We start from the raw sequence: 26,384 nt of genomic DNA, 5'->3' as shown, positions 1-26,384 counted from the left end.
ACGAGGATCATCTTGCACCAGGACCTCTTGAGCTGGTTGATGAGCCGGAGCAGCAACAGCAGCGGAGGGAACGCATAAAGAAATAGGCCATCCCAGGGGAACGAGAAAGCATCGCCCATGCTCCTCGGCTGGAGGAACCTGCTGGCGAACCTCCGGCACTTGGAATTCGTCACCATCGCGAAGACATCGATATGGGGTTCGCCCCATCGACGGAAGAGTCGATCCACTTGATCCTGGCGTAGTTCCCACTCGTGTCACAAGCGCAGCTCTCTGCTGAGTGTGTCGGCGATGGTGTTTATTATTCCTGCCAGATGAAAAGGCACCAGAAACATAACTTGGGCGACGGCCCAATGCCACAGATCCTGGGCTTCCTTGGATAGGGCAGGCGATCTGGTTCCACCCTGCTTCCGGATATAGAACATCGTGGTGGTGTTGTCGGTGAAGATCCTCACCACCTTGCCCTTGAGGGACGGAAGAAAAGACCTGAGGGCCCAGAACACTGCGCGGAGCTCCAAGTTGATGTGGAGCGACTTCTCCTCCGGGAGCCAAAGGCCTCTCGCGTGAAGATCTCCGGAGTGCACTGCTCAACCTTCCAGGGAGGCATCCGTCGTCACCATCACCTGGTGAGCTGGGGTCTGAAAGTCCGTGCCCGCCGACAGATGAGGCCGGGTACCCCACCACCGGATCACCTGACGGAACGTCTCGTTGAGAGGGATCCTGTCCTCGAAGCTGCCCATCGACTGAACCCAGCAGGCGTCGAGGAACTCTTGTAAGGGGAGCATCCGAAGCCTGCAAAGGCGCACCAGATAAATGCAGGGGGACATCACCCCGAGGAGGGACTTGATATATCTTACCCTGGCCATGTCAGTGGCCAGCAGACACTGCACCTTGCCCAGAATAGTCCTGGTCCTTTCCTCTGACGGCGAGGCCAGCCGCGCCACTGTGTCGAGCTTGGCTCTCAGAAACAGGGCGACTTGCGACGGAACCAGGTGGGATTTTGGAAAGTTGATGGAGAATCCCAGGTCCGTGAGCAGCTGTCGGTCTTCGCAGTGTGCTCCACGGTGAGCTCCCTTGTCCTTGCCCGGATGAGTCAGTCGTCCAGGTAGGGATAGACGTGGATCCCCTGTAGGCGCAGCCGCGCCGCCACCGGTGCGAGGCACTTGGTGAACACCCTGGGTGCCGACTTCAATCTGAACGGGAGGGCCTTGAACTGGTAGTGCCGCCCTTGGACCACGAACCTGAGGAACTTTTGGTGTCTTTTTAGAATGGGGATGTGGAAGTACGCATCCTCCAAGTCAGACGACAGGAAATCACCCTCCTCCAGCTGTCCCAGCACGTGCTGGAGGGTGACCATCCGGAACTTCTGTGCCTTGATGTACTTGTTAAGTCGTCGCAGGTCCAGGATGGGGCGCCATCCTCCTGTCTTCTTTTTTACGAGGAAGTACCTTGAGTAAACTCCGGAGCCCCGAAGCCTCTTTGGGGCAAGCTCAATGGCACCGTTCTTGAGCATCGCCCTTACTTCCAACAGTAGTTGAGGGACGTGATTTTCCTTCCTGGCCACGGGTGGAACGCGAGGGCACTGCTTCTGAAACTCAAGGGCGTGCCCTTGGGCCGGGGGCGTCCAGCACCCAACGGTCGGTGGAGATGGACACCCACAAGCTGACGAACCTCGCCAGCCGGCCTCCCACCGGGGTGCTTCGGCGGGGGTTCGACCCCACGGTCAGTTCAATCTTGTTTGGAGGCCGTCTTGCCTCCTTGACCTCCCCGTCGACGACGACGGGCACCACCTGACTTGCCGCGTCCCCTGTAGGCTTCCTGGGATGAAGATCTTGCCGCTTGGCGGTACATGGAGGAGCCACTTCCAGATCCCTTGGAGGCACCTTGTCTGCCTCCGGAGCTCCGAAAGGACGGCTGTCGTTGTTGGAGCACTCCCAGTGCCCGGGCAGTCTCCGTGTCTGTCTTGATGGCCTGAAGGGACTCATCAACCGCCTTCCCAAACAGGTTGTTCCCGTCGAAGTGCATGTCCAAAACCTTGGTTTGTACGTCCTGGCGGAAATCCGTCACCTTGAGCCATCCTCGTCGTCTCAGGCAAACACTGTTACCCAGCTGACGGAAACCGGTGTCGGCGATGTCCGTTGCCACCGTGATGGCGTAGTCCGAAGCAATCTCACCTTCCTGTAGGATTTCAAGGGCCTCAGCCCTTTTGGCGTCCGGAAGGAAGTCCAACAGAGGGGCGATTTTGAACCACAACTCCCTGTCGTAGCGGGCTACGATAGCCAGGGCGTTGGCCGCCTTGATAGTCATTGCTGCGGATGAGATGACCCGTCGTCCCATCATGTCCAGCTTCCTGCCCTCGCCGTCCGGCGGGGAAGTTGACGTCGAGGCCGATGCCCCCCCAGCTTTCTTCTTTGCCGCCGCGACGACCGAATCCGGGGTAGGTTGTGCCCGAAGGCACAAGGGGGCAGCGTCGGGGACCCGGTACTTCTTCTCGTACCGGTCCCTTTTTAACGGTGCCGTGGCAGGGTTCTTGAGGAGGGAAAGCCCCTCATCCCAGATGTCATCAAGAAGTGGTACGGCGAGGACCGTCTTCCTTTTAGCCGCGCACCGTTGGTAAAGGAACCCTTCCTTCTTCTCTTCTGGGCAGAGCTAGAAGAGCTCGGATGCCCTGGATATCATGGCATGAAAGGATCCAATCTCGTCGGGCGGGGACGCCCGAGCAGGGGCCGACGGGGGACACGTCCCGTCGTCGCCTCCGTCGTCATCTGTACCGGTCGTAGCTGTGTCCGTGCCTGTATCATCCCCGTGGGTAGTAGACCGGGGGAAGGCAGAGCAGGCGGCAGTGGTGGGAGAGGTGGCGTAGGATGCGTCCTCTTCTTATGCGGTGGACTTTCCGAAGGTCCCGGCTCCGGTTCCCCCGTCGAGTCTGGCTCAGGTACCTCGTCGGGGGTAGGGGCAACCTTGTCCTTATCTCCGAGCATAAGGACTGAATCGCTGACAAAATGGCCACCGAAGTGTCCTGCGGCACCGGAAACGACGGGCGCAAGGGCTCTTGAGGAACCTCGTCGGCGACACCGTCGCTCTAGTCGTCGCCCTCGTCGGGATCCCTCCCGATGGGCTGGGCCTCTTCCACGACTTCGATGAGCTCTTCTTCAGAGGTCGTGTCCGTATCCATGATGGCCACCTGCCCCTCCCCCACCTTTTCCAACGAGTACTTCGTGGGGGTCTTCTTAATGGGCCTAAAAGAGGACTCCCTCCGCGGTGGCAGGGAGACTCTGGGTCCTGAGGTCGCCTCCACTGGCATAGCCCCCACAGGCTGAGCCAGGGCCGCTGCGACATCCTCAAACGAGGTCTTAGCAGGGTGAATTAAGGCCATCGTCACCTTCTGTACGCCTGGGGCTTTCACCTTGGGGGGGGGGGTCCGAGCCTCGCTCCCCCTCTGCCGGAATCTTCGAGATCGACCGGGGCCTCTCCAGAAGCTTCGCCGGGTTCTCGGACTTCCTCTTAACCGAGCCAGAGCGTTGGCTCGTGGTTGATGGCGCCGGGGAGGATGTGCCTTGCCTGGCAGCCAAAGAACCCGACCGTACGGCGCTCCCGGTGCCTGCGGACTCGCAGTGCTTGGCCTTTTGTTGGGCCCCCGTCGCCGGGGCGCCCTCACAGGACTTAGAAGACCGCTCGGACTTCTTTTTCTTCTTCTCGCCGGACGGGTTCTTCCCTTCCAGCCAGTTGGCGAGACGGAGGTGGCGATCCTTCATGGTCCGCTCTGACATGTACCCACAAAACGCACAGTCCTTCTCCGTGTGCGTCTTGTCCTCATGGAGACAGTAGAGGTATAACGAATGCTCGTCCTCCTTGAAAACATTCTGAAGCTGGCATCCAGGGCAGGTCCTGAACAGCTTCCCGGGCGTCGAGCTTTCTCCTGGGCTATGTCCGGGGTAGGCCTCGGAACTTCTGGAATCCTCCAAAAGCATAACTCGATGAAATCTTCACCCTTGAGAGGTGTAGAAAATTCCGAAATGGATCCCCGTTGATCGGATGTAGAAACGGTGGAGATTGAGGCCCTATTTAACCGAAAAATGAGAAAAAAAATCTCCTGAAAAAGCGCGAAAACGCAGCAAAAGCTCGAGAGGTACAGCACGAGGACTCCCAACATTTGAACATGCAGTAAAAATCTGAGGATGGCTGCCAGAGGCGGGGCTTAGGGAGAGGGCAGTCATTGGCTAGGGGCAGTATGACCCAGAGACCAGTGATTGGTTACTACTAAGAAAGACAGATCAGAAACAAAACCGATACTGATTTTTTTCTATACCGAGGATTCCCGGCCTGATGACGGGGAATATTCATGAGCATGTGAATCCATGCCAGACCCCATGCTGGAGAAAAGGCAGCTGGGTGGAGGGAGGTAGGGTACATCTGGTGTTTGAAGAGTTGGAAAATAATTTTAAAACAGGAAGAAAATGCTAATAATAATTTTCCACCAGAAGAAAATCGAACATAGCTTTTGAGGGCTCGGCAGACATTGGTTCACAAAGCAGAACAGGCACTTTTATGTGAAAATCATATTGGGAAAATGGTGAAAAAGCAGGTCATTTGTTAGCTAATAAACTTTTTTTATGGAGATTGTGCAATTATTATTATTATCCTATTATGCAAGAGGATGGGGAACAACTGGTAAATAAAAAAATAAACAAGGATTTTGAACGATATTATATCTATGCAAAGATGAGATCGGGTGCAAAGAGGAATAGAATTCAATTTCTAGGGCAAATCAAAAGGGAACAGTTAAATGATACTGAGCTAGAAAACGTTGACACTGGGATCACAGGGTAAGAAATACCTACAAAATTGTAAAAGTCCAGGGCCAAATGTGCATGCAAAGATATTGACAAAGGTATTTGAGACCCACTTAAGCATACCGATACCACATTTGGTACACAGAAACCAAATTGGTTTTGTTAAAATGTAGGCACAGTCACGACAACATAGGAGCTGATAAATGGGATTAAACTGTAAAGATCGCATCAAGGCTCTTACAGCAATGAATATTTATGCTGAAAATGCAGAATTGTTCATTTCTCCATTCAGGTCTTGAAATGTTTTAGACCTAAATTTGAGCCTTTTTGGAGCATTGTTTATATTAGCGAGAGCTCAAGTGTTTGTCAATAAAGTGAAATCTCGCATTTTGTTTCATGCACTCACTCTCTCCATCTTGAAAAATCTCCTATTCGGAGCTGCAAGGAATCACCGCACAAGAGTGCTGAGAATGTTTTTGCAAAGAAATGAGCGCATTGTTATTGCAGTCTTGGATGTTGCACAGGCCGGACCAAGCGCAATCAAATATTTTAGTGTGCAGTTGTTTATTGCGTGGGTCTCACAAATGCACGTACTATTAAAAATAGTTTATGACCCGGGAGATGTTCCGTTTGTACCAGGAAAGGGTTATCCTAAACAAACTGTAAAAACATGCCAGTGCAAAGTAACCCTCGGTCATGAAGACAAAACAATGTTGGTAGGAATGTTTCCTTTCAGCGAGAACAGTCTGTTGTCTTGCAAGGTCAGAAAGTTAGAATGTATAAGCATGAAATCACTGACAAAATGTATGTTTTCACAGAAAACCCTATACGTAGCATGGGGCTGTGAACCATCTGACATGGCATTTCGCAGCAGAACTCATGTGAACTGGGGTGCATAAGAGACGTATTTTCCTTGCTTTTAATTGCTCACTTCTGCACAGCTATTGCTGGGTAGAACATGGTTCTGCTTGAAGCGAATGCACTGTTTATACTCCTCTCCATGTCTGTTGGTCTTATCTCGTTTGCAGTACAGTTAACAGATTTTGGTTTTACATTATGAGCTGTGTAATGTGTTAAGTTTGTCCACGGTCACCCCCTTCCCTTTAATCTTTATACAGAACCTCTTGCAACATTAATGAGTTCGCAAAAAAGGTCAAGGGTATTACTTGGGGCTCAACTACATCTATAGTGCTTTTAAATGCAGACAACTTATTATGGTCTCAGGCAAATATAGGTTCTACACAAATTGGATTTCACATGAAGGTTTCAATTTTAAAAGTTAACTTACATTCAAATCTTCACGAATTTCTAACGGTTTCTTCTTTCTATCATCGCAGAGCAGGTCTGTAACAGTTTCATTGTAGATTTCCATGTACGACACTCTCAAAAGAAATTCTCTGCTTGGAATCTATAATCATAACGGTTAACAGGGATGAAATAACTTCTTGAGGGATATTGGAAAACCAAGAAATAAAAGCAGAATGCATAAACAAGCAATACAAGCAAGCCAAGATTAACTCTACTCTCAAAAAGCATCTACTTCAAAACAAGTGGGTGTGACAGGGCGTGTTTATTGTTGAGACAGAATGGCTGTAGATTCTTATCTTTTAGGGCCCGTCAGATTTTTTAGGAAAGTTGGCACTAGGGTCCTCCCTCTCCCACTACTTCCCTCTGTCCTCCCCCTCCGTACCCCAGGTCGTCCTTAACAGGTTATGTTAGTTGCTACTAGATCGGGAACACCCATCTGTCTATAGTCTACTTTGGTCCATCAGTGGTTTCTCTAATGCGTTGGCCGACTGTCTCCCTAGGAATCTTCTAACTATCCGTAACCAAGCCCTGCTTAGTGTTCTTGGAATGGTGCCTTTTTGCACACTGCTCCACTGACTGGTCATTCACACACTCACCTGACCGTTCTCTACCCTGGGTCCCAAGATGTTCTTCTCCATCATACTCCTGTCACTCCTCCCACACTCCGCCTTTGTCGTCTGCACCCTTAGATTTTATCACTCTCCTTACTCCTACTCCCAACTACTCCTGCCCCAACCATACTATTACAGTCCCTCCTTTCTTACTACTACTCCACTTTCTTCTCCCACTCTACCATTACCACTACTACTCTTGCTATTGCTCCCATCAATTCCACTACCATCGCTATCAGCCACTAACACTTGCTACTATCTACTGCTGCCAACTACCATTGCACTCCTCCCAGAGCTACCACTGCACTCCTCCCAGAGCTACCACTGCACTCAAATACTACTTTCTCCCCCAACTATCTCCTACTATGTCACTGTTAGGACAGTTTTTCTTAAGTCCACCCAAAGGGACTTTTATAAAACTATACCTTGGGCAATACAGAAACTCCAACTCTTAGTATAAGGCTGTACCACCCGATATGTTAGTAGCAATGACAAAGCAGGCAGGCTCGTCGTAGATGGGATATTGGGCTGTAGAGACGTACAAAGAACTTGTAGCATACATATGGTCCAAAGAAACAATGATAAGGCACAGGTAAAGAATTCTTTAGAAAGGTAAATACTATTGTAAGTCATAAACACAATTATAAAAACCAACACAATATTTATAGTTTTAATCCAAACTTATTTCGAATGGGAGTAAAATGACATTAGTAGACTGTTAGAATGACAGTATGCAATTCAAGGTATGCATACCCGATGTTACTTATTCAGTTCCAGCAATAATATAGTTATATCAAACAATGTAACAAACAAGTACCTTGCAGCATATGTAACTTATTCCTCTTTCAGGAATGATACAGTTACACCCATATTACTTTTTTGAATAGTAGAATACAATTCAAAGGTAAGCATTACTTTTCTGAATGGCAATATGCTATTCAAGGTGAAAAACACCCAATTTGTAATACACTGTTACACTTATTCAGTTTCAGGAATAGCACAGTTTTACTTATTCAGTTTCAGGAATAACACAGGATTACAAACAGTTACTGTTTAATTGTGTTCCACTATACTAGAAAGTAAGTAAATAACTTTGTATACTTTTCAAAATGGCAGTAAGCAATTCACAGGTAAGAACTTTGTAACTTATTCTATTTCAAAGAAAACCAGTTACAATACTAACACAGAGCAAGTAAGTACTTTGCAACACTTGTTATCATTTCTAGACAGAGGCCTTATACTTTAGAAGTCATGCCCTAAAATAGGGCATGAGTGTTCGAGGAAAAAAGGGGGACACTGGTGGTCCAGTGTTCAACAATAGGCAGGTCAGGATAAGGCACAGATGTAGGAAATTGAGTTTCAGAGTAATTCTTGCCAAACTGCCTGGAACCAGTTCAAACTGGGAGGCTGGATGTCCTAAAAGGACAGTCACCCCCCAGGTGTGGATGTAGCTTAAGAGTGGATTGGCTGGGTTCCTGGATAAATGGCCTGCATCCTGAGGCTGAAGACAAGTTGAACACTGGAACAGAAGAACCAAAGATGAAGACGAACAGACGCCTGCAGCCCCTTCCTGTAACTGCTGCTGTCCTGACCCAGTTCTCGAATCGACAGGGAAGCTCCAAAAGAGGACTACTTCTTCCTATGGACTGGTGGGCATAATCAGTCCCAGGATGGCATGCCATTTGAGCCATCCAATGATGTGCTGCAACCTTCCTGGGCTTCAGACCGCCAATACTCTGGGACCGGCAACCATCCTGCATTGCATAGTCTTCCGAAGAACCAATCTTCCTGAAACTTTGGTTTACTCCTGCTGGACCTCCAGAAGCAAGATTCCACTCCTCAAAGTCCCCTCACCAGAGTGCAGGACCGAGCAAGTGGGGCCAACCTTTCAGACGAGAACAATTCTTAACTGGCATCTCTGCAAAGGCACCAAAATCACATACTCTGCATTGGAGCACAAACAATCCTTTGCTGGAGAACCCTCTTTCGGCTGCTGCTGTGAAATCTCATCGAGAGTCCCTCCTTTCATCCCCACGACAAAGGAACAGGAGCCCGGGTCTACAGCTACTACATCTTGAAGGTATCCAGCTTCATCACTCCTAAGGTACTGCAGGACTTTAGGTCATCTAGAGTCATTTTCTTTCTCCACTGTGGCTAGGGGGGAAATTGTGTTTGGGAGTTTGCCCATCCACGTTCACCCAGGCCTAATGCTGGAATGCATGCACGGAGCCTTCTCTTATGTCCCTGAACCCTTTTACCATCAAGACCTGTTACTTAACAACTACCACAATACTTTCACAGGAACTCTTGACTAATACAGCTTGTGCCTGCCTTTTTAACCACCAATCTGACCCTGAAAAGAACTAGATAGGGAAGCACTCGTAAAGCCTAGGCTCTGTGAAAAGATTGCTAAGTAACTTACCTCGTGTTGGTGTGGTTTCGGTCATAAGGATCTGAAACCAAGTTCTTATTTACCTATGAATTACCTACAGTTATTATAAAAAGTTACTCACCTTGAATTACATATTGTCATTCCTCGTAAAGATTATGTAGTCCGTTTTCTATTTCTCTTACTTTCGAACACGTGTTCATTGCTTGCAGCCCCCTAGACACCAGTTCGTAGTCTGGGTTGGCTTCCCTAGCGACAGCACAGCCCACCTACACTATTGAGAAGGCACGCTTCGCTCGCATCTGTCCACCCGCGGCCGGAGCCTGTATCCTGTGCATTGTTTGAAGACTCGGCTCGCGAGTGATATTTTAAGACGCAGCCTTTGAGCTGCGTGCCCTGTGCACTTTGGATTACCTACTTTTGGCACCACTCGTACCTAAGCATTAGGTAAGCACAAGACCCTCAGCGCAGCACCTTATTATGATCTGCTATTTCCCTTAATACCACACTCATTAGCACAGTTCACTATAATGAACGTGATAATTTATCTCATTTTAGGCTGTGCTCACTATAGCACTGGATATTCCCATGTGTCTGGAGGACTTTGGTACCACAGGGCACCACCTTCAGCCCACAACATATTCAAGAGCATTGTAACGATCTTGTACCTTACAACACGTGTAAGGAGAGGTATGCCTTCTACCTGAGTTTAACTTTCCGAGTTCGATTACACCTTTTTTTCCTTCGTTTCAACTTTACAGTGCTTTATCAATATATTTTAGAGCCTTTACTTATTGATTACACTCTGTAAATGACGTTCTGTTCCCATTAGTTCATATGTCATTAATACAGCATAAGTTTGCTTTTTATACATTTAGATTACCGTCTTGACAGGGAAGTTGTTTATTCAGTTTGAAGCTCGAAGTCTGTTCCCCACACATCACGTCCGTGAAACAGTTACTTTGCCTTTTCAAGTACACTTCCTGAAGTAGGTTAGTATCTACCTCTTCTTTTTATTTTTTGCAACTACACTGGGGTACCCCCTGTGAAGTACTCACATATACAATTAAGGTGTCAGATTACCTCAGCTTTGCTAGAATCTAGTTAAATTGACTGCAAAGATTGTTTATTGGTCACACTGTCAACTCCCTCTTTGGGAGAGGTGCTTCCTGGTAAATATGTAATCGACCCAGTACATACAATATATATTGTGGTTCTTTATAAACCAAAGGATTTCATGTATTTTAATATAATGAATGGATCGTGCCGTTACCCTAGTACATGCTTTGTGAACGTTTTAATCTATGAGTATTTACTAGTCAAAATACCTGACATACGTTTTGTTCATTTTATTTCTCTTACAGTTTGCAATTCACTTGGCTCTAGAAGAAGGGACAGGATCCCGAAACGCGTCAGCCATTTTTTAGTTGTAATTGTATATATACTTGATTTACATTGTTCTAAACAAATTAGTATATTGTATATCATTTGACATTTATTTTTGGTCTCAGCATCAGAAGATTTATTGATGTATATCATTTTTTCAAGAAAACGGTTTTTCACCATTAAATTCTTCAATTTGAAACGCCTTGTAGCTTTGGAATTATATGACCAATTATTTACATTACTGTATACCTATGTTTGACTTTAGATTTATTATTAACCGTTAATACACGGGATACTAATAGTGTGCAGGGGACGGGAGGGCTCCTACCTATGGATCCTCTTTTTCTTCTCAGTACGGATAGGTACTTGTGATCCTGTGCCAGGATTACGTTTCCTCCCCCGCACCTTAAAAGGTTACTTAAAACTATTTATAGTCTCTTTTCATAATATTCTTTATACAGGTGTGTGCATCTACAACCCCTTTCACATTCCGACAAGTAATTGCCAAGTTCTTACTTACCTAAATTGTTCTACTATTCTAAAAAAAAGTAATTACAAGCTCTGTAAAGTGTTCACCCGCTTGTGCTGGTCTGGCTTCAGTGCAGTAGCACAGGGAAGTCTTTCAGATTTCCCAAAGGTTTAAATACCTTCTCTTGGTTAAACTACTGTTTGCAAGAGCAGCAACGTGAAATTGACTTTACTTACATTTGTAACTTTCTAAACCCAGCACACACTATTTTACCATAGGGCGCTGGAGGGGTTACTCCGTATCCCCTTTGTCTAGTTTCTCATGTAACATTTTTAAGTTAACCTTTCTAGAATTAATGGCTGGTGACAGTGGTTTACTTTTTCCTACCATTGTGTGTTTTTGCCGCGGGCTGCAATTGCAGCTGCAGTAAAGCACCCATTGGTGCCCATTTTGTCAAAATAGCCCCGGTCATCTTTTTTCGCCATTTCTTGTTGTAAAGGTCCTTCTTGAGATTTACTCTGCGCGCCACACCAGATTTGGTCCCTTTGTTCGTTTTGCCTTTGGCAGGGTTCACTGGTGAAGCACGCCTCTGGCTCCAGCGTATCTGGCAGGGCAGGAAGTGTGGGAGGTGCCCGAACCTCCCTGTGCTTAATCTCCTTGGTTACAGGAATGCACCCAAAGGTGATTGGCTGGCTGTCCTTGGAGGACAGCCACCCTGCTGTGCGAGTGACAGCTAGGCTGCGAATGAATGGGAGAAAACTCCATAAAAGGAGAGTTTTTTTTTTTTTGACAGAGGGCAGAGTCGACCACTGGACGAAGGAATCCTAAGAACTTGGAAGAGATGCTTGCTGCAATTCCTGGACCGTTAGTTTGCCCGGTGAAGCCCTACTGCAGTGTTGACGCTCCGAATTCGCCTCGACTAGAGAAGCCTTGCAAAGGACGACTTCTCGCCTTGAGTTGGTGGGACCAATCGACCCCAAGACGAACTCATCTGGAAATCCTCTCGAAGTTGGCTGCGCTTCCATTGCTGCTGCAGGAACCAAGTGCCAGGGAGAGGAACACCAGAATCAAGTGCATCATTTTTAAGTTGGACCCGAGCTCCAGGAAGATCCTCCGGACTCCCTCGAAGCAGGACTAACCAACCCTGAGCCACCTCTAGGAGTGCTGGACCCCAGAAGCAAGGAAAGCCCACAAGGTATCCGAGAACCGCGGCAGTGCTATTCGTGAGAAGCTGAAACCGCGAAGTGCAGCATATCTGTGCTTTGCCCATTGCTGCTGCCGACATTCGGATCGTGGTGCAGGAGTCCACAGACGTCCTCCCTCTTGTCCCCACGATTGAGGCCAAGGAACAACAGGATCTGCCATACTACAACAGGAACAGAAGCCAGCTGGAACCAATTTTTTCAGACCTAAGGTACTGTAAACTAAGGGCTATTACCTCTTGTTGTGTAGCATTGCTAGCTCTCATTTGAGACTTGTCTTTATTACCTTTTACAGTGTTGCTTGGAGCTTCACCCATCACAAGCCTCCCAGCATGTGGCCCAACAGGGATTTCATCTCAACAAAAGAACTCTATAACCTTGTGCAAGACTTTCTACTTACCTTCAAGAAGAACTGCAGCTAGCCTAGGTTTTACTCAATTGACTTTGGCTATCCTGGCTCCCTTAAGACGCTTCTAACCTCCGACTGTTTTCATCTGTCCCTCCAAAAGGTCACACATTCTTTACTTATGTAGCTGGAAAATGGTTAATCTACATTGCATTGGAGAGTTTAAAAGTGCTGACCTTTTTGAGAAACGTGTTAACCATTGTTTCCTCCCCTAACCTTTTCCTTTTGACACCAAACTCAGTATTGCTCTAAACGTACCAGTGATATATCGATGTCCAGAGTGCCCTAGTTATTGAAGTCACCTCAGGGTGTAGGAAGCGCGTGTGCCATCTCAAATGGGTATCTACCGATTTATTGAAACAGGGTATGTCTGAAGTATATTTAAGTGTTACATATTTGAAGGCTTATTCAAACTGACTGTTAAATTAATAAATAATTCTTTAATCAAGAAACATCGAGTATAAGTGTTATTTGGATACTTGTCACTGTGAAAGTCTATGTTACAACCCTACAGCTCACACTGACCCCTCTCGCGATAAGCCTGGCTACTCAGTCACTCTACCAACTTGTGTAGTAAATGCTTATACCAAAGGTTGGGTTAACTATTGCCAAGAGCACAAGGCTGGTGCATTCTCCCACAGGGTACTGCATACAATCTTGCCTAACAGACTCCAAAAGGAGAGGAAGGGTGGGCGCATGTGAATCTAAGCAGATACAAGCACCAGAAATACGATTATAGTAAGTAAGGTAGGTCTTAAGTTTGTGTTTGTATTTCTTTATTTGTATAGCGCGCCTGGCCCAAGGGCATCTGGGCGCATATCTTAGGTTACATAAACAACATCCATATACAATTACACAGCAGGACATACAATGTCAAGTATTTACAGGTAAAATGTACAGGTTAAATATACAATCCGTCTTTAGAAAGGAGACTCAGAAGGCAAAGGCAGTAAGTAGAGGTGGAACTATGTATTACTGAGATTGAGGTAGTGTGTTGTGTGGGTCTTGAGAAGAGAGCCACAGTTTAGCTCTGCTCTTGAAAGCATGGAAGGAGGGTTCAAATCTAAGTGTGGTGGGCAAAGAGTTCCAACGTTTGGAGGCGAGGACTGGAAAGCTAACAGCCCCAGATTTCTGTAATTTAATCTCGGTATGGATAGGCAGTGCCCTTAGACTGTTCTTTGAGGTCGGGTAGACGTGTGCGGAGTGAACCGGCAGGCCAAGTATTGAGGTGCTATGTCATCCAGACATTTGTGTGTGAGAGCAAGGGATTTGAGAGAGACTATGTGCAACGGAGAGCCAACGCAGCTTGCGTCAGGTATCCAATATGTGTTGGTTTCTAGGGATGTTCAAGGCAGCCCTAATGGCATTATTTTGGGTGACCTAAAGTTTGCAAAGGTTGCGCTGGCTAGTCTCTAGGTATAGGGCATTGTAGTAGTCTAACTTGCCCATAATTAGCGTTCTGGCAAGTATAATGCAGTCCGGTGTAGTGAGGAATGGGCGGCAGGCTGTAATGAGCTTACACGTGGAAGCAGATGCTGTGGTAACAGCATTAGTTTGTCTCGAGAGAGATAAGGAGGAATCGAGGTAGATGCCTAGAGTTTTGGTGACATTGGTAACCTTGATAGTGTTACCATCAATGATAAAAGATTTGAACTTGTGGTTGAGTTTACTAAGTCGGCTAGGGGAGTCCCAAGATGAGGAACTCTGTCTTGTCATCATTAAGACAGAGCTCGTGTTGAGCCATCCAATCCTGGATGACCCAATAAACATCGTTTAGGGCTTTAGTGTTCACAGTATGATCACCCGTGATAGGAATGAGTGGGTGTCATCTGCATATTTTGTGTAGGTGACACCTAGATAGTCGAGAACATCAAATAGAGGTTTTGTGAACACATTGTAGAGAGTGGGTGATACACAGGATCCTTCTGGGACCCCGCATAGTACTGGCGATGGTTCGGCGGAAGCATTAGGGGAAAAGACCCTCATGGATGGATCTATTAGCCAGAAATGATCTGATCCAGGTAGTGGCACTGTCTGAGAAGTGAGCAGACATTTTGAGATGTTGACATAAGATTTGGTGGTTCACCAAATCGAACGCTGTTGATAAATCCAGAAGTAACAAGAGGGCAATCTTGCCATTGTCTTTCAGGTCCACAATTTGTGTTTTAAGGTCAATAAGGGCAGTTTCCGTTCTGTGTTTAGGACGGAACCAGATTGTCTGAGGCCTAAGAGATTGTTACATTCCAGATAATCCTGGATCTATAAGTATGCTGAGCGATCTAGAACTTTCAAGAGGAAAGGCACGGTTGTGATAGGCCTAAAATTGGAAGGTATATTTGGGTCTAAAGTAGGTTTTTTCAGGCGGGGGATGACCCATGCATCCCTAAGGTTATCAGGTACGGTGCCTGTGCTGAATGATGTGTTTATTAGTGCCATAATGAAAGGGGCTAGTTCGTGGCAAGACTCCTTTATGATAGGAGATGGACATGTGTCACCCTGGCAATTAGAGGGTTTGAGTTTGCAAAATATATCTTCTACCTCTAGGACTGTTAGAGGAGAGCATCTAAATGGTTTAAGGGTGTGTAGGGTAGGATTGGTTTTGAGGAGTGGGGTTGAACAGGGAGTTAGCCGGGAGACTAATTTTTTTTTGCATTGATTTTAGTCTGTAGTGTTGAAATGTTGTCAAGGAGTGCTTTTTGTATGCTCAAACACCATGTGCTGTCTTTACTACATGTATCCGGAGGAGTGGAGGGAGTTTCCAGTTCTTTAAGGATCTTTAAAAGCTCTTTAGTGTTAGATTCAGCTTGCACAATACGCTTATTGTAGGTGTCTTTTAGCTAGGAGGATTGCCTCTTTATAATTAAGAGAGGCTATAATGAGGCTGTCCTTATTAGTCGCGGAAGGGTGACTTTTCCAGTGGGCTTCACTGATTCTTTTTTCTTTGCGTAATAGTTGGTGTGCGCGTGGTTTGGCTTTTCTGAGTTTAACGGTTGTTATGGCGTCCATTGATTTGAGCATTGTCTCGTTAAAAGGTATCTTCTAGGGCTGAAGGGTCCGAGCAGTATAGTGAAGCCTTGTTCAAGGTGGGTATGAGGAGGGGGAGGAGGTTGTCTTTAGTTATGTCTTTTGTTTTTGGTACGAATTGGAGGTGCAATGTCTGGTTTGGGGCGTTGATAGTTAACTAGGATATTAAAGGTAATGGTGTGGTGGTCGGAACAGGGGCAGGGTAGGTTTACAACTGCATTAATGGTACAGTTTATGTCGACCAGCCAATCAAGGATTCTTCCCTTGTCATGGGTAGGTTCGAAGATACCCTGGGTAAAGCCTGCGTCGGTAAGTGAGCTAGCAATGTCTGCGGCTATAGAGTCATTGGGATCTTGAAAACCCAGGTTGAAATCACCTAGCAATATAACTTGTGAGTTAGTCTTAGTTTTGTCAGCCAATATAGAAGTAATATCGTCTGCAAAGGTAGTAATGAGACCTGGTGGCCTGTAGATCAAGTGCAGTGTGAGATGGGAAGTTTTACCGACAAGAGTTCTGCAGATTGGATCTGAAGGGCAGGTATGATTCTCAAGGCGATACATTTATTTTTTGGACGATAGCCACGCCACCACCTTTTGATTGGTTGGTGTAACGGTTGCATCTAATGATGGTGTAAACGTTGGGTGTGGCGAGTTAGAGTAGGGGTCCTGAAGCCGCATGGAGCCAGGTTTCCATGATAGCAAGAATGTCAAGGTCTTGGGTTGTGATGAGATCAGCAATGTCAAGTGCGTGGGCCGTAAGGGACCCGGCATATGTAAGGGCACACTTGATAGCGATCTCTTTGGGCGGGAGTGTCATACTAGTATTCAATTTAGGTGTGGTCTCAGTTGTGAAGGAGGGCGTATTAACTAGACTGGAGTTATGGGGCGAGGTACTGGGAGTAGGTGGAGATTTCTATGAGGTACAGAGATTCGATGATTGATGTACAATACGTGCAAATCTAGAGCCTAGTCGAAGATTCCTAATGTGTGGAGCACATGATTGGTTGGGAGTTGGTTTACCAGCAAAATGTTCCAGCCAGAGAGCTGGGACGTTCAGATAAGGATTGATTGATGGCACGGTGGGTAGAATGATCCTATGCTGTGTGCCAGTGAGTTGGCTAGAGAAAGCTGGTGTGGCGGTAGTGTGGGACCATGCCCGGCAGGGTCCAGCATGGTAGTGGTAATGTTCGCTATAGTGGGGTGCTTGACTAGAGTAACACAGCGGGAGTAGGTACACAATAGGGTCAGTAAAATTATCAAGCAGTGTGACAGAGGGTAGCAGCGAGGTTGGTCGAAAATGTGCATAGTGTGATGGGAAGTATCATGAGCGAGGCAAGATAGTGTTAGGTATGGTGAGCCTAGGCGTAGCACTAGGGTCCTCAAGGCTGCAAATATGTTGAGCTGAGAAATGTTAGTCTAACATGCGGGGACGAAGGTTAAGGGGCACACTAAAGGGAGCAACAAAATAGAAGTCATAACGCATGTGCAGGAATTAACATTAGGCAAAGCAATAGCATAGGTAGAAAGGATATGGACGGTGTGCAACAAAAAGGAATGACGATAACCGTATACATCAGGTAGAGGTGCATGCATAGGAGAATGGCTGGTTAAGGGAACAGGATACATAACGAGTTACCCAAATGGCTAGTTAGAGTGCAAGAACGTAAAAGCGTAGCGAAAACAGTAATAGGTGAGGGCAGTGGAGCCAGAACGTTGCAGGTCAATGAAGGCGCATGCAAGTGCAAATGGTGGCAAAAGTAATGCAGACATGAAAGCAGTATTACATAGGCATTCAACCTCCTTCAAGCACTGAGCAATACTGAAGAATGAATACACGACATACAACAACAGGTAGAAATGCAGGCGTTGGATAGGCTCAATTACAGGTACATGGTATGAGTGAGTAACATGGACGCTAAACGAGGATATTGTCAACAAAGGTACGTGAAGTAATACTGACAAGTAGTATCCTTTGCAGACCTGATGACAGGTCGGATGGGCGTGCAAAAGCATAAACTAAGGCAATTGTGCGAGTCTTTGGCGGATTCGAGTACAAAGTCAAAAGAGTATAGCCGAAGCTGCAGAATAGTGTCAGAGATAACAGCAACAGATTGCTGCAATGTCAAGGATCAGATTACCTGAGGTGCTGTAGTATACGGCTGTTCATAGGGATGTAGGGTAACGGGCCCTGGTCAGCTCTGGACAGACTCGGGAAAGACGTTGGGCTTTACGATCACAGGCCTTGCAGGGAATGGGCCGGCTCACGCCTCCCGGCAATGGATTGGTGGAAATAAAGGGTTGAAGCAGCCAATAACGTTGTGGAAGAGGGGGGGGAGAAGGAAGCTAGGCTGCGGATGCAGCCTTGCAGTGTCGAGCGGCCATCTTGGAACCGGCGACGATTCGTGGTGTGCCGTAGTTCTGGATTGCACACAAGGATAGTTCAAAGCATATATAGATTGAGGTGTAGATGGCTGCCAAGTGGCCAGCAATGATGTGAAATGCTAAGGGTTACCGCGCCGAGTGCGCCAAGAATAAACCTTTGCAAGATGAGCATTGGTGCAAAGATTAAGCCCCCTAGCCTACCTCAAAAATGGCCGGGTTGGCTGGAAGTTGTAGGGCACTACTCCGGCAGTGTTGGGGAGCTTCTGCTCCTCCACTGGCATCTGGATTAGGATACCAGACTGGGGACAGACCTTGTCATTACGATCACGGGCCTTGCAGGGAAATGGCCCGGCTGCGCCTCCCGGCCAACGGATTGGTGGAAATAAAGGGTTGAAGCAGCCAATCATGTTGTGGAAGGTGGGGGGGGGGGGAGAAGCTAGGCTGTGGATGCGGCCTCCCAGTGTCGAGTGGCCATCTTGGAACAGTCGATGACTCATGGTGTGCCATAGTGTTTTATATAGCACTTTGGATTAAGGTGCTATATAAATAACACATTACCATTATCATTATAGTGCTGGATTGCACACAAGGATAGTGCAAGCTTGTGAATCTGCTTAGAATCACATGCTGTGCAGACTAGCGAGCAGTACCAGAAGGTGGGATGTTTGAAGGAACAGCAGCAAAGAGATGTCTTAACACTGCCTGAGCCACCTGAGAATCAGTGTTCGAGTTTGTAGCTAAACAATGTTGTGTAAAGTTGTGAACAGAACTCCAGGTAGCTGCCTTGCAAATAGCATCTAGACAAATATTTGCAATGAAAGCTGTAGTAACTTCTGCGCCTCAAGTAGAATGTGCTCTAGGCATAAAAAGGTAAAGCTCTCTTTGAAAGAATAACACATTTGGATACATTGAATGATCCACTTCGAAAATTGCCAATTTAGAGACAGGATCCCCTTCTCTACCGGTGGCAATGGAGACAAAGAATCAATCGGTCATCCCAAGTGGTTTTGTTTTATTGAGGTAATACATCACTGCTCTCCTCACATCCAGTGCATGGAGGCTTCTATCAGCTGAATTAGTAGGATTTTGAAAGAAAGATGGAAGTTCATGGACTGGTTTACATGGAACTTGGAGATGAATTTAGGTGCAAATTGTGGATGTATATGCAAAACCATGTTGTCCTTATGAATGGTAACAAATGAGTCTTGAACTGAGAGTGCCTGCAGTTATCTTACCCTTCTAATGGAAGTAATGGCCACCAGAAAAGCAATCATAGGTGAGAGGCTTAAGACTATTGTTGTGTAATAGTTCAAAAGGAGGGGCCAGGAGTGTAGTAAGGATGGCATTCAAGTCCCATCCAGGAGTTGGTTTAGAAATGGATGGGTGAAGTCTTTTCACCCCCGTAAGGGGAGTCTTCCTAAAGTCCTAGTGGCATTAAGACTATAGTAAGCTATCCGAGTGGTTTGTAGAGCAAAACACTTAGTATCAGTCTGTACTAGCTCAGGACCTTGGTAAAGTGGTAGAGCAGTCAGGCTTATCTTAAGAGGAAGAGGTGAGCTGTAGGTAACTACTCTGAATCTTATGCGGGCACAGCAAAGAAGCACTTACACAAATTTGTATGAAAGAAAATATTTATTTTATTTACTCCAAAATCACTTTAGATATTGCAGACGTTTATGGTAGAACACTTAGGCATACTAGATAATACACTTCAAAGGGCACTTTCGTGTTTGTTCGCGGTTACAATTGTAGCAACGCTAGAAAGTGAAAAGACAAGGTTATCGTATTATAGGTAATTGCACACTCATGCGGTTCACAACAGGTCATACATTAATGCAAGCCTTATGTCCAAAGCGCAACCCTAGCTAAAGGCAGTTCGGATAGGGCTTGGAGTCTTGGCAAACAGCAAATAATGAAGAGTTCCTGTGGATTTCTCCCAGTGTTATTTAAGCAGCAAGTTAGGAACTAACAAAGGTGACTTAAAAACAGAATTGAGAAGGGGAAACAAGCAGCAGCTGGGGTCAGGGTGGAGGGGGTTGCCGTGGACACCTATGTGCAATCCAATGCTCTGGAGTGACTTTAGAATCAGGTAAGCAATACCCTTTGCTCCACAGTACCTTTTCAAGAAAGTGTTTGTGTTGGCTCCTCCGCAATGTGGCAGCTCTGGACCCAACCTCCAGATTCCTTGGTCTGGTGACGCAAGGCAGGACAATGGACAGTGTCTTTCAGCAGCAATCTCGAGGGAGGACCTGTAGCATGACTCAGCAACTTCTTGGTTCACTCAGCGGTTTTGGTGCCTTTTCAGCAGCCCGGTCAATCTCTGCTTCATGCCGTTCCACACTCTGATGAGGGGTTCTGGCTAGTTGGATCGGATCTCTGGAGTGTCCTTACGGGCTCAGCACAGATTGGACAGATTCAGCCTTTCCACGACGATGCACTCGCAACCCTTGATCGTCTGTGCTCTGCACCCCTTCCATTCTTGGCTATGCTCAAGCCTGCGCGTCCTCTGCCTGCGCGATCCCCTTGCATTCTTTGCTTGCGCGTGTCCCACACCCTATCCACGCTCGTGCCTGCGCATCCTCTACCCACGTGGTTCCCTCGCAGCCTTTGATCGTCTGTGCTCTGCGGCTTTTCCATTCCTGGCTACGGTCGCGCCTGCGCGTCCTCTTCCTGCGTGGTTCGATCGTGTGTGCTCTGTGCCCCTTCTATCCTTGACTATGCTTGCGCCGCACGTCTGCCCGCGTGGATCCCTCGCAATCCTTGATCGTGTGTGCTCCTCGCCCCTTCCATCCATGCGACGCTCGAGCCTGCGCGTCCTCTGCCTGCGAGGTTCCCTCGCAATCCATGATTGAGTGTGCTCTGTGACCCTTCCATCCTTGGTTCGCTGGTGCCTACGTGTCCCTGTGTGTTCCCTGCAGGCCCCTTCCCTCTGCCCTTTCCCCTACCCAACCCCTGTTGCTACTCTTTGCTCTGCTTTTCTTAGTCTAGGCTGCTATTGCTTGACTGCACAGTTTTTGAGTCTGCTATACTAGACTGCTGTATGCTTGTTCTGCCTACTTCTGTTTGTTGTTCACTCCTTTCCTTAGGTTCCCTTGATCATTGTTCTGTTACTTAACCATCGCTCTGCCTGTTTGCTCCCTGTTGTGTTCCTTGTTCTATTACTTAGCCCTTGCTCTGCCTGGTGGCTCCCTGTTGGGTTCCTTTTTCTTTCAGGTTCCCTCGATCTTACTGTTAGCTGGTTTGTTTTCACATCTACTTGACTACTCTTATTTGTCTCATCAAATCCATTGCATATTTTAATAATTTATTCTGGTCTCGTCTGCTTGCACCCCTCCTCTTGTGCCTGTCCCTAGTGTCTCCTCCCCCCTTCCTTTGGTCCCCTCCTCCTCCTTTCCCCCAGATTTCTGCATCCTGTCTCTCCTATCTTCTCTATCTGCTTCTCTATTGACTATCCTGTCCTTACTAAGTCTGGTAGGAAGAAGTTCAAAATAGATATCCTGGTCTCCAACCCAGGCCCCACCATCGCTGATACCTACACCAGCGCCTCCTCCTGACAGACCCTCATGGACATCCTCGGTCGTTCCTTTGCCAGACCTATGGACTCCACATATAAATGGCACCATTGTGGTCCAAGGCCCTTGTGTTCTTTGGTTATGGAGTTTTAAAACAACTCCATAGGCATAATCTTTTTCTGTGTGTCACACAGCACCTTCAGTGCAGTGGCACGGGGGGTGCCGTTCTGACTCCCCAAGGTCAAAATACCTTCTCTGGGACTGACTACTGTCTCCCAGAGCATGTAAAGTTAAATTGGCTTTACTAGTCTCTTTAAATTTACTGACCCAGCACACACTATCTTAGTGCTGGAGGGGTTGCCTAGCTTCCCCCGAGTCAAAACACTCATGTAACAGTCAAATGTTATCCTTTCCTACTTTAAATGGCTGGTGGCAGTGGTTCAACTACCACAATTTTTCCTGACCCCTAACAACGGTAGCTAAAAATCGGGTCAGCCATGTTTTTCGATATGGCGCCCAAGACCTATCTGTAAAAACAGACTCCGGTCATCTTTTTTCACCATTTCTTTTAGGAAAGGTCCTTCTTGTGTTTGTCTCTGTGCACCAAACCAGGTTTGGTCCCTTTGTTCATTGGCCTTTGGCGGGCTTCAGTGCTGAAGCCCTCCTCTAGCACAGAGTATCTGGGATGGACAATATGGGAGGGAGATAGCGCGAAACTCCCTGTGTTTAGTCTCCTAGGAGACCTGAATGCACTCTGGCGTGGTTGGCCGGCTGACTGTCCGGCAAGAACACCCACCCTGCTGTGTGAGTGACAGCCAGGCTGAATGAATGGGGGAAAACTGTTTAAAAGCAGGTCTCTGGGACTTGGAAAGCAGAGTCGACCACTGGAACGAAAGAACCGAAGACGAGCTGAAGGAAGAGGACTGCTGCAACTCCTCTACGACCGGTGAAGCCCTGCTGAAGGTCCAAATTGCCTGAAACTCCATCGACAGAATCCCTTCAAGGTTAAATTCTTCCCTTGAGTTTGGTGGGAACAACCAACTCACAAGCCACCTGGACATCGTCCACATCTGGTTGAATTTTCATCAGAGTGCTGTTGAAAACCGGATAGCCAGAGGGAAGGAAATCAGCGCTTGGACTTTAAGGCACTCGCACCTTAACCAACGTCTTGCTAAACTTTTGGCCTCATCCCTGGGCAGTGCAGGAATCTCCCGACGTCGTCCTTGTCCCCACGACTGAAGCCCAGGAACAGCGAGGTCTGCTCGAACTGCCAGGAACAACTGCCTCAGCTACAGCTCTTCTTCACTAAAAAGCACTGTGCAAACGCAGTCCGAAAATCTTTCCGGCCACGGAGAAACTGCGTGAAACTTTCCCGACTTCGGAGGCTTGTCCTTGCCTAAACATTTGTCAAACTTTTTGCCTAGCCAAATTCGTCTTAAAACCGCGGCAAAGACTTTACCCGTACTACCAGAACTGTGCTATCCAATACAAAGACTCTGAACCAGGCCTATGAGATGAATTGCTGGGTGTAGTTTACTGAAACCCTTTGCCCTGCCTAGGAATGCATTTGTGCTGTTGATTCTTACAACCTTTTCTTTTTACCTTGTCTTTTTACCCCTTTAAAAAAGTATATGAAGGGCCATTTTGCTCCCACTTCAGGAGAGCTAAACTTGTTCATTTACTTACCGGTTGTGTATTTGTGGTTTATTAGTGTGAGATAATGAGCTGCTCTTGCTAGTGTAATGTTTTCAAACTGACAGAGTAAATAATGTATATTCTTTTACCAAGAAACCTTGAGCCAGTGTTTGTTTGAATCACTGTATTAGTTGGTCCTTTGTGTAACTTGTTCTACTGCTCACTTAAACTCTTGATATACCTCTAGCTGCTCAGCCATCGCTACTACTTTACTGTGTAGTACAGGCTTGTACCAAAGGTGAAATTGGGCTTACACTTGTAGTCTTAATTGCATGTAGTGTTCCCAAAGGGTACTGCATGTGATTCTGCCTAACACCTATGCAGGTCTACTCCTCTATTGAATGCCTGGTCTGCAGACTCCCTCCCTTCTCCTGGCCGCTCTCTCACTGTGGCTACTATCTACCAGCCAGCTGGTCAGGTAACCTCCTTCCTCTCAGAGTGGGCAGATCTATCCTCCTCCCTCCTGGCCTCGATCACTCTCACCCTCATTCCCTTTCCCTTTCCCTCCTCCATTCTTCCATATCCAACACTCGTGATGTATTTGCCCCTGCCATGAGGATCCGCTTGAAGCCTAAAGCCAAGTGAAAATCTTGGTACAATTCAGATCTCGTCACCCTTAAAACGCAAATGTAGGGTGGCTGAGAGGAAATGGTGGTGACAAGTTGCGTTTTCTTTTCTTTTTTTTACATTTTCAAAAAGTATTGTATAAACTAAATGAAATTAAAAAAAAAGTGGTGGGCATCTTGTGCCCACATCCAACCCCACATATCTGCGGCATCAAACAACTCGGCCAAACTCTTTAAAATCTGCAAGGAGCTGGCCAATCCTGCTGCAGAATCCACCTCTCCAGTCCCCTTCCCAGGCCCTATGCATGACCCTGGCTTCACATTTGATCTCAAAAACCCAGGACATCCCGTCCACTCCCTGCTTCCCCCTCAGGATGGAAATGGTACATCTTTTTCCTTTTGTTGGATGGTGTGTCTGCATTTGTTACTTATTAAGTAGCTAATAAGACACAGATTACACACCGTAATTTTATCGCTGATGATTGTATCTGCTTAGATTCACAGGCTGTGCATATAGTCTGACATCTATTGTTAATCACAAAGTATTGCATCTTTTTTTTGAAGATCAAAAAGGGACGTTGACATGGGCGTGACTAACACTACCCCTAACGTGACGTGTAGTGTACCCAAAATCCTTCATGCATCGAAGTCCCACTAGTTCTTTCTGCCATGAGGGAGCCTTACAAAAGCTTGATTGAGTACAGAAGAAGAAGGTGTAAGAGGTCTATGTTCCTTCTAGTCCAAGAGCGGAAGAAGGTTGGGTGCAAGTGAATCTAAGCAGACCCATTACTCACCGTAATCGTATTTCTGATTGCATGTCTTCTGATGCTTGTGAATCTGCTTAGAATCGCATGCTGTGCGTAGACTAGCGAGCAGTACAAGGAGATGGTGGTGGGATGTGTGATGGAACAGTAGCAAAAAGATGTCTTCGCACGGCTTGTCCCACCTGTCCACTCAGACTAAGCTGTAGTTTTGGGTGAATGTACCAACAGAACTCCAAGTTGCTGCTTTGCAAATAGAATCTAGAGGAACATTTGCACTGAATGCTATTGCAGCCCCTGTGCCACGAGTAGAGTGAGCTCTAGGTGTAAAGTGTAAGTCTCTCTTAGCAAGAAAATGTAACAGTGTGATGTATTTAACAATGGATTTGGAAATCACAGATTTGGAAACGGGATCCCCTTCTCTACAAGCTACCACAGAGACGAAGAATTGGTTTGTCTTTCTCAGAGGTTTAGCCTTTTCAGGGTAGTATACGGCCGCTCTCCTAACATCTAGTGTACCAGGCTTCTTTCAGCTGAGTTAGTGGGGTTCTGAAATAAAGTAGGAAGTTCGATTGATTAACATGGATCTTTGAGATTAATTTAGGTGCAAAACGAGGGTATGTGCTCAAAACCACCTTATCCTTGTAAATGGTCACAAAAAGGGCCCTGAACTGAGAGAGGCTGAAGTTCACGAACCCTCTGTATAGACGTAAAGGCCACCAAGAAAGCAGTTTCTTGGTCAGGGGCTTAAGACTAGCCTTATGCATTGGTTCAAAAGGAGGTCCCATTAATCTTGTGAGAACCACATTGAAGTCCCATCCGGGAGTAGTGTAGGAAATAGGACGGTGAAGTCTCTTTACCCCTTGCATGAAAGCCTTAATCGCAGGAATAGTCCACCATGAAACCCTGCTCTGAGATGTGGTATACGCAGAGAGGGCAGCAAGGTAGGCCTTTAGGGAATTGAAGACAAGTCCTGGGTCTAAAAGGTGTGTTCTATAAATGACGATTTCTTTAGGTGAACAGTCAATAGGGTTGAAGTTTTTAGTATTGCACCAGGTGACAAAACATTTCCATTTATTGGAGTAACAATGTATGGTGTTAGGTTTATGTGATTTTCTAAGAATTTCCATACATCTTGGAGGTAGTTGGAGGTGCCCAAAATCTAGGACTTCAGTATTCGAGCTGCTAAATTGAGTGTTTGGGGGCACGGATGTTATTTTTTTCCCTAGGTCTTGTGACATGTTGTACGGGCAGAGCAGTTTCCTGATGGGGGAGAGTGACATCCTCATGAGATGAGAAAACCATGGCTGTCGAGCCCACATTGGTGCCACCAGGATCATAGCGACATGTTCCTGGTGCATCTTGTGCACTGTTGAGAAGGGGAATCTGGTGAGAAGCGTAGGCAAATCTCCCGGACCATTTTATCCAGAGACCATTCCCCTTGCACCCCCTCTGAAGGTACCTGGAGGCCTAGTCTGGGCATTCTCCAGTGTCGTGAATACATCAATGTCTGAAAAGCCCCATTCTGCAAAGACGCTGAGTAGAAAAACAAGTTACTTACCAACCGTAACGTTCTTTCGACTGGATGTTCCTCCCACTTATTCCTCATTTAATGATAAATCGGTATCTCCAGCTTCGCTGCTTCGGAAAAAAATGTTCTCGGCAGAGGGCGCTGTGCTCGAGGTCGTGGCGTCGATTGTCCCTCGACGGACTCCGTACTCTGTCGACGTCACTGATGGTATAAATAGCTCGAGCTGCGCCCGTTGCTTCAGTTCTGTTTTTTCGATGAAAATATAGGAGGAACACCCAGGCGTGCCCCATGACAGATACATTCTTCGTGAGAGGAAATAAAGAAAACGTAAATTGTACTGCGGGGAAGGATGG

The 26,384-nt window shown here is 46.8% G+C and overlaps 1 protein-coding gene across 5 annotated transcripts in view; it reads right to left on the bottom strand.

Annotated features, from left to right (window-relative positions):
• The window catches only part of CENPE (centromere protein E), a 2,471,681-nt gene that overhangs the window by 2,314,693 nt on the left and 130,604 nt on the right, over nucleotides 1–26,384 (bottom strand). For all 5 annotated transcript variants that reach the window (XM_069630970.1, XM_069630968.1, XM_069630972.1 and 2 more), the window contains exon 5: nucleotides 6,079–6,198. In XM_069630970.1, the coding sequence (XP_069487071.1) occupies nucleotides 6,079–6,198 (120 nt within the window). The remainder of the gene's footprint in view (nucleotides 1–6,078; nucleotides 6,199–26,384) is intronic.

This window comes from Ambystoma mexicanum, chromosome 6q, assembly GCF_040938575.1.
Source record: "Ambystoma mexicanum isolate Mex_15411 chromosome 6q, UKY_AmexF1_1, whole genome shotgun sequence".
In the NCBI taxonomy this organism is placed as follows: Eukaryota; Metazoa; Chordata; class Amphibia; order Caudata; family Ambystomatidae; genus Ambystoma; species Ambystoma mexicanum.
The sequence above is the reverse complement of the archived record's forward strand: the minus strand, read 5'-3'. Positions and strand labels throughout refer to the sequence as shown.